The sequence below is a fragment of the Lampetra fluviatilis genome, chromosome 40 (assembly GCF_964198595.1).
Source record: "Lampetra fluviatilis chromosome 40, kcLamFluv1.1, whole genome shotgun sequence".
Lineage (NCBI taxonomy): Eukaryota > Metazoa > Chordata > Hyperoartia > Petromyzontiformes > Petromyzontidae > Lampetra > Lampetra fluviatilis.
Genome location: NC_136314.1, coordinates 768,658 through 779,954, shown reverse-complemented (window position 1 = coordinate 779,954; position 11,297 = coordinate 768,658). Strand labels below are relative to the sequence as shown.

The 11,297-nt window shown below is 44.7% G+C and overlaps 1 protein-coding gene across 1 annotated transcript in view; it reads left to right on the top strand.

The window, feature by feature from the left end:
• Positions 1-232: 232 nt before the first annotated feature.
• The window catches only part of LOC144946243 (kinesin-like protein KIFC3), a 30,739-nt gene continuing 19,674 nt past the window's right edge, over positions 233-11,297 (top strand). Inside the window, exons 1-9 of the mRNA XM_078875135.1 lie at positions 233-244; positions 568-711; positions 2,511-2,671; positions 3,093-3,321; positions 4,961-5,395; positions 7,073-7,215; positions 7,873-7,933; positions 10,084-10,292; positions 11,067-11,253. Of these exons, the coding sequence (XP_078731261.1) occupies positions 233-244; positions 568-711; positions 2,511-2,671; positions 3,093-3,321; positions 4,961-5,395; positions 7,073-7,215; positions 7,873-7,933; positions 10,084-10,292; positions 11,067-11,253 (1,581 nt within the window). The remainder of the gene's footprint in view (positions 245-567; positions 712-2,510; positions 2,672-3,092; positions 3,322-4,960; positions 5,396-7,072; positions 7,216-7,872; positions 7,934-10,083; positions 10,293-11,066; positions 11,254-11,297) is intronic.

The following is an 11,297-nucleotide window of genomic DNA, read 5'->3' as shown; positions in this document are numbered from 1 at the left end:
TAGTAGTGTAGTGTATAGTAGTATTGTAGTGTATAGTAGTATTGTAGTGTATAGTAGTGTAGTGTATAGTAGTAGTGTAGTGTATAGTAGTGTAGAGTAGAAACCCCCGTTAACAACTAATCACTTAACTACGGGCCTCTATAGAGCCCAATGTGTTCACTTACCAGCCATTCCCCTGTTGATGATGGGCTGTTGTAGGTACAGTAAATATTCATTAACGCAATGAGTAACCATGGTTCTTTATGTGTGTATAATGTTGTTAGCATCTTTAGGTATTTATATCCATTATTTTAGTGTTATAAAGTACGTTTTTTTGGATGGAAAAGGGTAACTGTCAATGCTATCGGAACGAATTAAGCCGTTAATGTGTATTTCCTCTACTCGCTTAATGACCAAATCACTTAACGACCGGTTTCGTGGAACCAATTACCGTGGTTAAGAGGGCTTCTACGATATATAATTTCGTACATATGCATGTATTTGCTCGTTCGCATTTCATGTCTGTACACTGGATCTTCTGAGCAATAAGCAGCTAATTCCCCCCCCCTCCCCGTCCACTCAACGCAGGGCCCGTCTGCCGGCAGGGGCAGTGGGCACGAGGACCTTCGCAAGGCACGTGCCCACAATGTCAGCGCCAACATGATGGAGGACGACCGCATCGGAATGTTCCATCACCCGACCAAAGGCGAGCTGACGACATATCTGTTCGAGGTAACGTCACCCGCCGCCGACCTCCCAAAATGCACTTGAACACGGCGCAGGCTGTCGGTGACATGCAGTCGTTCATCGTCTGTCGTGGAAAAAATCCAAACCCATTACGAGACTGGCATCACTGCTCAGCGGTGGTGCTAGGCACAAGCTAAAAGTCCCCAAATGTGATTTGTACCCTTGATCATTAACTGTGTATCGATAAATTTCGATTTAATGCTTTCGTGACTGCAGGGAATCATCTTCTTGGTTCTTTCGGTAAAGTCACGTAGAAGGGAAATAATAAAATAATAAAAATAAAACATAATAAAATAGAATTCTCACGACGTTTCGGCCACAACGCAAGCAGCCGTCCTCAGGCGAAGAACAGGGCTGTCGGAAAGACAGCATCCGAAGTTCTTCACCTGAGGATGGCTGCTTGCATTGTGGCCGAAACGTCGTGACAATTGTATTTTATTGTTTATTTTTATTATTTTATTATTTCCATTCTACGTGACTTTACCGAAAGAACCAAGAAGATGTGTATCGATAGTTCGGTGTTAGTGTGCCATTGTATTGAGGGACTACTGCTGCTGTTTGCTGTTATCTTGGTGTGGTCTGGGACTGTTTTCTGGTTGCTTTTGCTGCCTTGCCCAATATTGATAAATAATTATGAATTTATATTTAGTGACTAGCTTACCATTTTCTCAATGTTGCATTCCTATCGTTTATTTTGTATCGGTTGCTGTTGTAACTTGCTGACCCAATGCCCCTGATGGACATCTGTGAAAAAGAGCGTCATAGAACATTGTATATCTCCTCCTGCATTCTAAATGAAGATTCTGATCTGAGCTCAAGTGGCATAGGATTCATAAAAATAAATTATGGTGAACCAACTATCAGCTAGATTAATACATCCTAATACAGTAAAAGGCAAATTAATTTATCTTATCCATACCATGTTTGCATCTCTCTCATAAAACTCCATCGTTTTTTCTTGTGTGCATATCTCGTTTCACTCAATCTGTCTCATTTGTATCATTCTTCTCATTTCACTGCAGCTCCGTCTTGTCCACATATCTCTCTCTCATCGCTGTCTAAATCTCTTCTGCCATGTGACTAGGTCTTTTTAGAATGAACGTGGCGATATCTCTCTATCTCGTCTGTATCTCCTCTGTCGTCATCTCACTAAGGAGTTGAGAAATTGAAAGGGGAGCCCCACTCCCACCCATCCCGCCGCCCCCCCCCCCAAAATATCATGTCTGCTTAAGCCCCCCCGAATGGGTGAGCACCACAACCCGTCACGACTGTTTCCATTCGCAGGAGAGGAGAACGATTTGCAAGTTCTTTGATGAAGAAAGCGGAGCCTGGCTGCATGTCCCAGCACAGTGGGAGTGCCGTTTGGATTTTGTTCGGAGCAAATTGACCTTCGTCCAAGTATGTATTTCACTACCTTTATTAATTACCAGGCGGTATGTTGTGTCGAATAAATATGAAATGCATACCTTAAACAAAGTTAAAATGAGATGGCAGATACGACACTACTGCCCTCGAGTTCCTTCATTGGGAAAAACAAATGTGACAGTGTTTGCTCCTACCCATCAGCGATTCAATAAATTGTCACGATTCTATGATTATTTTAACACTGTAGTGAATATAGTGGCCACTAGTGGCTACAGAGGCCCACGTGAACCAATTAAATACATCCATACAATCAATTCTTACACAATTCAGTCTAAGTATCATGACCTTAAGAATCAATCTTCATTGCAAATGTGATTAGAGCATCTAACGTGTTACATTTATGTTTGGATTCCCAAAAGGCAGCTATCCCAGCCTGGAAGGACCAATCAGACATTGTGGCGATGCTCAGACAGTGCAACTACGATGCTGATGAAGTTGTTTCGAACTACACCGCTCTCTACGGTGATGACGTAAAAACAGCATCCCCAGCAAATGTTACTGCCGAGCTGAAGACGCAAGGGTAAGCTTAGTTGTGTTGGCACGTATGCTTACTTGAATTGTTATCATGAAGTACATGGAAAATGAACAGCTTTCCAATGTACTGCTTACAGGAATAAAAAAAAAAACAAACACGCTTTTAAATGTATCTTAGGTGCTTGTCAAGGCATGCAAAAAAAAACACGCAATTCAGCGATTGTGCATTTTGTTGAAATAAATTTGGCATGCTGTTTGCATGACACTAATTTAATAATGAATAAAGTGCAGCGAAATTTTGCTTGCTCATTAAAGAGGTTAAATTGACGTTGTGGCCTCATTACAGCGGTACCGCTGGAGTTTGCAAAAGTTAATTGCAAAGTGCACGGACAGGGGCTACATTTGTCGCGTTTTAAAAGCCATTCCGAAGGCACCGCTCGCACCGGGGGTCTGCGTGACGGCGGCAGGGCCTTGGATGACACACGCAAGCAGCTGCGGGAAACGCAAGAGCGACTGGAAGGATCCCGACGGCAGGTCGCTGAACTTCGGCAAGAGAAACAATGCATGGAGGTCAAAGTTCACGGTCTGCAGAGTCAAGTGGCATCGGCGGAGGCCCATTGCCAGCAGGTGGAGAGCAGGCTTCAGGCCTTCCTGTCCAACAGGCCCAAAACGCCGGCAGCGATGTCCGTTAAAAAGGTGACTTTGAGTAATCCAATGAGCCGTAAAGCTCTTTTTCACAGATGTCCTGTAGTTTTTGTCACAGATGTCCAGTTGAGCTTGCCGCCTGTCCCAGTTCTTACAGGATGTCCTCTTTTTGAGCTATCTGTCCTGGAAAATCCGCAAGTCTTCCCGGGATATTAAAAGGCATTTTTTTTGGCATTTGTACAATAATACACCACTTTAGACAATGCATTTACAAGTATTTATCCTATCTTCTTGTATTGTGAGATATTTTTCTGCTCATGATATGTCCCGGTTTATTGTACAGCAGTGATGACACCTCATTTCCAGTTAATTTGAAAAGCAGCCCGAATGAAAAAACTGATGTTTGCTGACCTTTAAATCAGAATCGGAAGATTTATTTTGGAAGATTTTAAATCTGCTACCAGCCCTGTTTCATTTGGGGTTCCTCAGGGTTCAGTTCTTGGCCCTCTTTTATAATTAGATGGTCCCACTGGACATTTACTCCGAAATCTCGGCCTAAAGTTTAATTGCTATGCAGACGACAATGAAATGTACTTGCATACTGAGTCTTCATCTGCTTGCATGCTAACTTCGGTTCTGGCTTCCATCAAAAATTGGTTGCAACAAAACTTCCTTAAATTGAACGGTGTTAAACGGGGGTGATGCTCATTGGGTCACCCCGCCAACTTCATAAAGCTGCACCCTTCAACATTACGATTGATGATCATGTAATCAGTCCGGCATGGGAAGTCGCAAATCTAGGGCACATCTGTGATCCCACATTGCCCTTCAAGGCTGACGTTAAAAAGTTCACAAATATTAAATTTTTCTATTCTTGGAATATCTCCCGTATCCGATCCCTTCTCTCTGTCTCAGATGCAGAAAAGCTGGACCATGCCTTCATCTCATCTCGCATAGACTTATGTAATGTCTTACCCCTGGTGTGGCTAAGAAGGTGCTGATTAATTTGCAGCATGTTCAGAATGCGGCTGCTAGGGTGTTAACCAGAACGCCTTCTTCACATCATATTACGCCCGTGTTGACCTTCCTGCACTGGCTTCCAGTTTCACATATAATACAGTTAAAATCCTGTTGTTAACTTACAAAGCAGTGCACCATCTTTCCCCAGACTACATCATTGACATGCTGCACCCATATGTCCCCTCAAGGTCCCTAAGATCTGGGCATGATGCAGATCTTCTCTGCATTCCCAGGTGGATGTTTCGATCGATGGCTGGCCGAGCTTTTTCCCGTGTGGCCCCCAGGAATCCCTCTCTTTTTTATGACGGTTGCTGAGCACAGGCACAAAGACCCAAAATGCCAACTTGCCAGCAACAAGCATACAATAGATAAGAGGTAATACATTTCTTGAATTGGGCGATGTTATGAGACCTTCATAAAAGTGACGATGGGATGGATTTCCAATGTCGAACAGTGCGAGGAGAGCAGTGGGACGGAGATGTGTGTTATGAGACGAAACAGTCCATCGACCAGACTGATTCCTAAAACATTAGTGAGTGATGAGGAGATGACTGACCGCTGGTGAGAGAGTGAATACAGTGAATCGGTGGCATAGTTGCTCTACCTACGGACAAGAGGACACGGTCAGCCTTGTGGACCAAGTCCTTTTTTGGCTTCTGTCGCTCAACAGACAACCATCCCGTCAAGACTGCTCGTTGGGACGACACTGAGGCAGACGCAGGCAGAGGCCCGTGGGCTGTCGTTGCTCGGAGCGCAGCTTTCCGACGGTGCCCGTCGCGACTTGGGGGAGCTGGGCCGACTGATCCAGAGCCTGGCCTCTGCGGTGCGTCGCATGGCCGGGCTAGCGGCGGCGAGCGCCGGCTCGCTGGAAGAGGCGCGATCGCTGTACCGGCGCGAGGCTTTGCAGCGGAGGCTGCTGCACGACCAGCTCACGGAACTGCGTGGGAACATCCGCGTGTTTTGCCGCGGCAGGCCAGGCGCGCCCGAAGGCGGCGTGCCCGGCCTGGAGTTTTCTCCGTCGGCAGGCGAGGTTCTGGTTATTCAGAGCGAGGGCAAAACGACGTCGTTCGCCTTCGATCAGGTCTTCCCTCCAAACGCCACGCAGGTCAGTGTCTGTTGTTCTTTGCGTCACGCGGCTTCGTTTGCTGAGCGTCTTACAACAGGGCGTATATTAATATACGCTGCCAAGCTTGGTGGTGTTCATTCAGACGCTGTCTTTCCGACAGCCCTGTTCTTCACCTGAGGACAGCTGCTTGCGTTGTGGCCGAAACGTCGTGAGAATTGTATTTTATTATGTTTTTTTTGTATTATTTTATTATTTCCCTTCTACGTGACTTTACCGAAAGAACCAAGAAGATGAATCCCTGCAGTCACGAAAGCTTTAAATCGTCTTACAGCTCTCTAACGTTTTCTTGCGGGGTGGGGTGGGTGGGTTTGGTACCGAAGCCTCTTTACCCTCCTGGCTATCGTGCCTTTACTCCACCTGCCCATATGCAGGAGGCAAGAGGCTTTTAGGTACGTTTTGCTCCATGTGCTAGAAGCTTCTTCAGGGACTGAAACGTCGGACATCGTGCCGAAGAGCGTGCGGTACAAACCGAAAACACATCATGGAGCTACGCGGTAGCATTACTCAACGTGTTTTTTTATCCATCTTCTTTAACATATTCGAAAAAAAAATTATATATATATATTTTTTTCATTTTAAATTCACTCTCCTGTTGATATAACTGAATTTTATATATATATATATTTTACTGAAAAGCAGAAAGTTATTTTGTGAATTCCTGAACTGGGTGGTTGAAATTTATATTTGAATATTCAGGTATGAATGTGGTTCAGAAATAATCAACGCTGGAATTAATTTGTGTAAATTAGCAGTATTTTCCAAAGTTTTATCAAAACTGTGCTGTTCGCATCATGTCGTGAGACCAACTATTAATTTTGACCTCTGGCAGAGCAGTGCAGCAGCTCGTGTTAGAAGGAGATATCACGGAATAATCCCTTCAAGTGACCTCTTTAATCCTTCCAATCCATACGCACTTTCCCGCACACCCTGCGCAGAGAAATGTTTGTCAGATCGGCAGCCAAGCCAATGGGTTTTCTTTCTCAATGCACGAATTTGACCAAATAAAATTTTGGGAAAATATTTTTTTTACGTCATCGGTTTTTTTTGGTGTGTGAAGGCATTGGTGACCAGGTTGAGATGATCAATTCACTAAGCTTGAGAGCCTAGATTTACTCAACGATGGATGAAACCCAGATTCGAACCCAGGGTCTCAACGATGTTGTGTCAGTGCTCTGATTAGTGAGCATATCTGGACACCTGCCAGCTGAGTTAATTTTGAGTCAATGAATAACGAGCGAGACATTATTCAAAAATCATTGCATGGCGTGCCCTGTTCAGCAGTGTTGGCTCGTGGCTAAAATCTTTGGCGGGGTGATGCCATCGCTGCCTATGGCGGAACCTAAGTTGGCCCCGTAGCTCAATATTGTTGAGCGATGAAAGTGGTTTGGATTGGCTAGTGAGCTGCCAAAATTTTTAATTTCACGAGGAGCGACAAATGAGGTTTCCCAAATCAATGCAAAATCATATCTCTATTATTGATTCTATGGGATTATATTTGAAATCAAAACAAAGTTAATTAATTGGAAAAAAAGGATTTTACGATTCCTTTTTTTAATTTGAAAGTGAAAGGAAATTGAAGCAAGTTTTAAGCGGGGCACCTCCCCAACACTCCGGAGCAGCTGCTACTGCTGTAAAGCGATTGCTGCTGCCTTCTAGGAGCAAGTCTTTGCAGACACACTGCCACTCATCACCTCCTGCGTGGACGGCTACAATGTGTGCATACTCGCCTATGGCCAGACCGGCTCCGGCAAGACCCACACGATGATGGGCACCTCCAACGCTCCTGGCGTGAACGTCCGGTGAGTCACCGCAAAAACAACAACAACAACAACAAAACCCAATCCCGCCATCGCGTGCAAGACACCTACCGCCAAAAAAAAATAGTCTCTCGCAGAAAGCTCTCTGAGAAATTGCTGCTCAATGGGACGTTGTTAGAGCCGCGTGCAAGCATGAAAAAGCCTCGTTACGAGAACGTATCCGTTACAGATTTCAGCAGTTGCATACATTTTGTTGCCAAACCCCGCGGCTCCTAATTTTTCTCCGACCTTCGCCCGCGTTTAGTCGGGCGCGCCTCGCTCTTCGCTGCTCATGATGAAATGCTCGCACCGATGTTGTTTACCACAGCGTTTGCTTTGCTTTGCAGTCCGATCTGTTTCTGATTGCCTTGCCATCACACATAGTTAAAGACGATTGATTGTGTTGCTTTTTCGCATGGTCTTACCGTGAGCTCTTTAGTGCGAGAGATTATGGGCCCATAATCAAATATAACGAGGTTCAGTTTTAATCAGAATACTTTTTCATTCGTATGAGCATGCCATTCTAGTATTGCATCAGTATTCTCATTAAATATTTAAATGCATATTGTGCATAAAGCACACATAAAAATAACATTGTAGTTATGCTTGTGAAGTCTTACATGCAAATACAATGTGAGTATACTGTGTTATATTTTACAGGTCGGTAAAAGAGCTTCTTAAAATCTGCAAAGAGAGGCACAATGTCAAGTATACTTTGAAGGTCAGAAACGATTACCCCACAATGTTTATATTTATTTTAAAATGGCTACGATTTGTAAAGATAATTCTCCTAAAATGTTATCAATGAACCACTTCAGCTAAAAATGCAATTCCTCATATGTTAAGTAAAGAATAATGATCCATGAAATATCATTACTTCTGGGCTTACAGAATTGTGGACTGAAATTGGTCCTGTCTCATGTAAATGCCTTCCATGACGGATTGTTAAGCAAATTCCACATGACATTTTCAACTCGCTACTCCTGCGCTTGCGAAACAAACACCATTCCACCGGATAACATCCGCAAGTACCGCATCATGCAATGTGCAAAAAGCCACTGTTACCTTAACATGTGCGCATAATAATCACCAAACATATGTATTGTGAAATATATACTTTAAAAAATGCATATCACCTCTGATTATTTAGCAAATCGACAGGATTTTTATGCAGTGCTGGAGATTTTAAACAGACGTGTATATGTGGCCGTTTTTTTTCTTCTTGGTTCTTTCGATAAAGTCACGTAGAAGGGAAGTAATAAAATAATAAAATTAAACATAATAAAATAATTATCACGACGTTTCGGCCACAACGCATTGAGGACGGCTGCTTGCGTTGTGGCCGAAACGTCGTGATAATTATTTTATTATTTATATTTTTATTATTTTATTACTTCCCTTCTACGTGACTTTACCGAAAGAACCAAGAAGATGAATCACTGCAGTCACGAAAGCTTTAAATCGAAATTGTGGCCGTTTTGTTAATCCACTGCTGCACAAAGGCCTCCCCACGCAGCGAGTTGCGGGAGTTATGTTTGACCACATTTCATAACACCGGTCAGTGTGGGTGAGGAGCTTCGAGTGTGGGAGCATAGAAGTAGGGTACAACAGTTTATTTTGCTGCACTGCCCACAGCATAGCCCCGCGTCCCTATGACAACCTGCTTGTACATATCGGTCGCCTTCCATATGACGACCTGCACTGTCTATGCTCAACCATGCTCAGCTACTGAGATCTGATGGGATTGGGTGGAGTCCAGGTGATTTGGTTATTATTCTCGCGGATTTCACTGGGATAATAGGATCTGCCAATAGCGCCCTCTACATCAATTTAAATGAAAGGAGTGGTGGCTGGTGCGTGTCTCTGTGCAGAATTTCGGTAATGGGGACCCCAGTTCGATTGCCGCTCGCGGCCGACACCAGTGACGATTCTGGGTCTCCCCTAGGTCGACTCAGCCTCAAATTAGTACCTGGTGAGATGTGTAAACATCGCCACTTGGGATACAAAGGCGGCCGGACGTGGTACTGGTCACCCACCCCCTCGCGTGCCGTGCCGGCCTTTATAGGTGCTCGCTAACAGAACTTGCCCCTACAGTCTGTTAAGGCTACGCGGGGGTTCTTGTCTTTTTGACAGCAAATTGGTGGGGCGTGGAGATCCAAAAGGTGAGGGGTAGGTCCATTGGGACATCGGCACGGGAAGGGGAGAAGGGGGGTTGAGGGAGGTTTGTGCAGTTTTGTAATCTTCATAAAGAAATGGTGAGCACTGTGCTGTTAACACAAAATAATCACGTGCATCATTGTGGAGAATATAAATAACTTAATAAATAAGAAGATCGTATATTTCCTTCATATATCTATTTTTTTACATTTCCCGTGAGTCACAAGGCTTTCTAGGAGTGCATCTTTTCAGCTGTTTCGACATGTAGTATCTCATCAGCAGTCACGTTTGCTTCAAGCAATGTGAACTATTGTAAAGGTTTATGTAGTTTTTTTCTTTTTCACTCAATGGGCCCGGCCCCACCTGCCCCTAATGGCAATCAACTGTGGCGAGATGTTAACTACCTCGCCTGGTATACGGAAGATCGGGCGTTTGATACCGCCCCTGACGCCTGTATATTTGGAGTTGGCATGTTTTCCCCGTGGTCGGATAGATTTTTCTCCGGATCCTTCCATTTTTTCCCTTCCCATTTTAGAATGAACATGCGTTTAGAGTATTTGACTGCTATCAATGTCCTCATGATAAGCCACTTTGTTGAAATATTATTTGTGGCCAGGTCGAATCTGAAAAAGAGCTAAATACCTGGTAATGTTACATTCTTTTACAATACGCCAGTGCAGTTATGTACGCGGTTGGTCGTGCTCTGCTGTGCAGATCTCCATGCTGGAGATTTACAATGAGACCGTGAGGGACCTCCTCGGCAAGCCGGGCTCAGGCCCCCTCGAGGTGCGTGGCCAGGCCAGGAGCGTTACCGTGCCGGGCCTGACCACATCGACCGTGACCTCGGAGGACGACATTGTGCGTGCGATGGAGACCGCCCATAAGAACCGCACCGTGGCCTCCACCAAGATGAACATCCACAGGTCTGTTTATTTTTTACCTTACCAGGTGAGGCCCCACTGAGCTATTTAGCTCTTTTTCAGAAACGACCAGGCCCCAAATGGTATCTCAACGAAGTGGCTTATCGCGTGGAAATTTATAGCAGCCAAATACTCCTTGAATTGGCCATTCTCCAATCTGAGGTGATGCGCTGCTCTGTGTGAGTCCTGAATGAAGTAACATTCTATGTTAAGTATCATCTATTCACGTGCAATTTTACTGAAATTAAATTCATCAGGTCACCGTGGACTGAATACCCTTGTTAAAAATAATTTATTAACATTGAATTTCTATTTATTTTTCTGATTCTAAGAACTGTAATGTATCCAAATTGAGTGAAAACCAAATGTAATGTTTTTTTTTGCAGTAATTGGTAACTGAGCTGACACCACCAGCTCATTAGACTGGGGTAGCTACCCCGATGTGGTCCCAGGGTCTCAGCAGTGTTGGTCCAGTGCTCTGACCTTGAAGCTATCCAATCACCTGGACTCACACTTGATTTATGTTCTTGAACATGTTCTCGAGGACGTTCACCTGGGAGACATGTCAATTAATTCAATATGTGTGCAGGTGCTAAATTGATTATGACATTGCTGAACCATAAAAGGTGTCCGCAGTTTTGACAGGCCTTCATTCAGCAGAGGATTAACCATGGCTGATGATGATACTAATATCAGTATGTGCCAATGGACGAAAGGTGCACAATACAACTGAGCAATACATAACCTTGGCCACAATTGTGACTATTTTTGCCACAGCTCCCGCTCGCATATGCTGATGACACTCAGCTTGGAGGGGGTCGATGTGGTCTCCGGCTCCGCTTCCCACGGCTCCTTGATTCTCGGTGACCTGGCCGGCTCAGAGAGGATCTCTCGAACGGAGGCAACCGGCCAGAGACTCGTGGAGGCCGCAGCCATTAACAAGTCCCTGACATCACTGGGGCAGGTGAGGAGGCAACACTCACTGCGAGCGTTGCTATGCAGGACCCT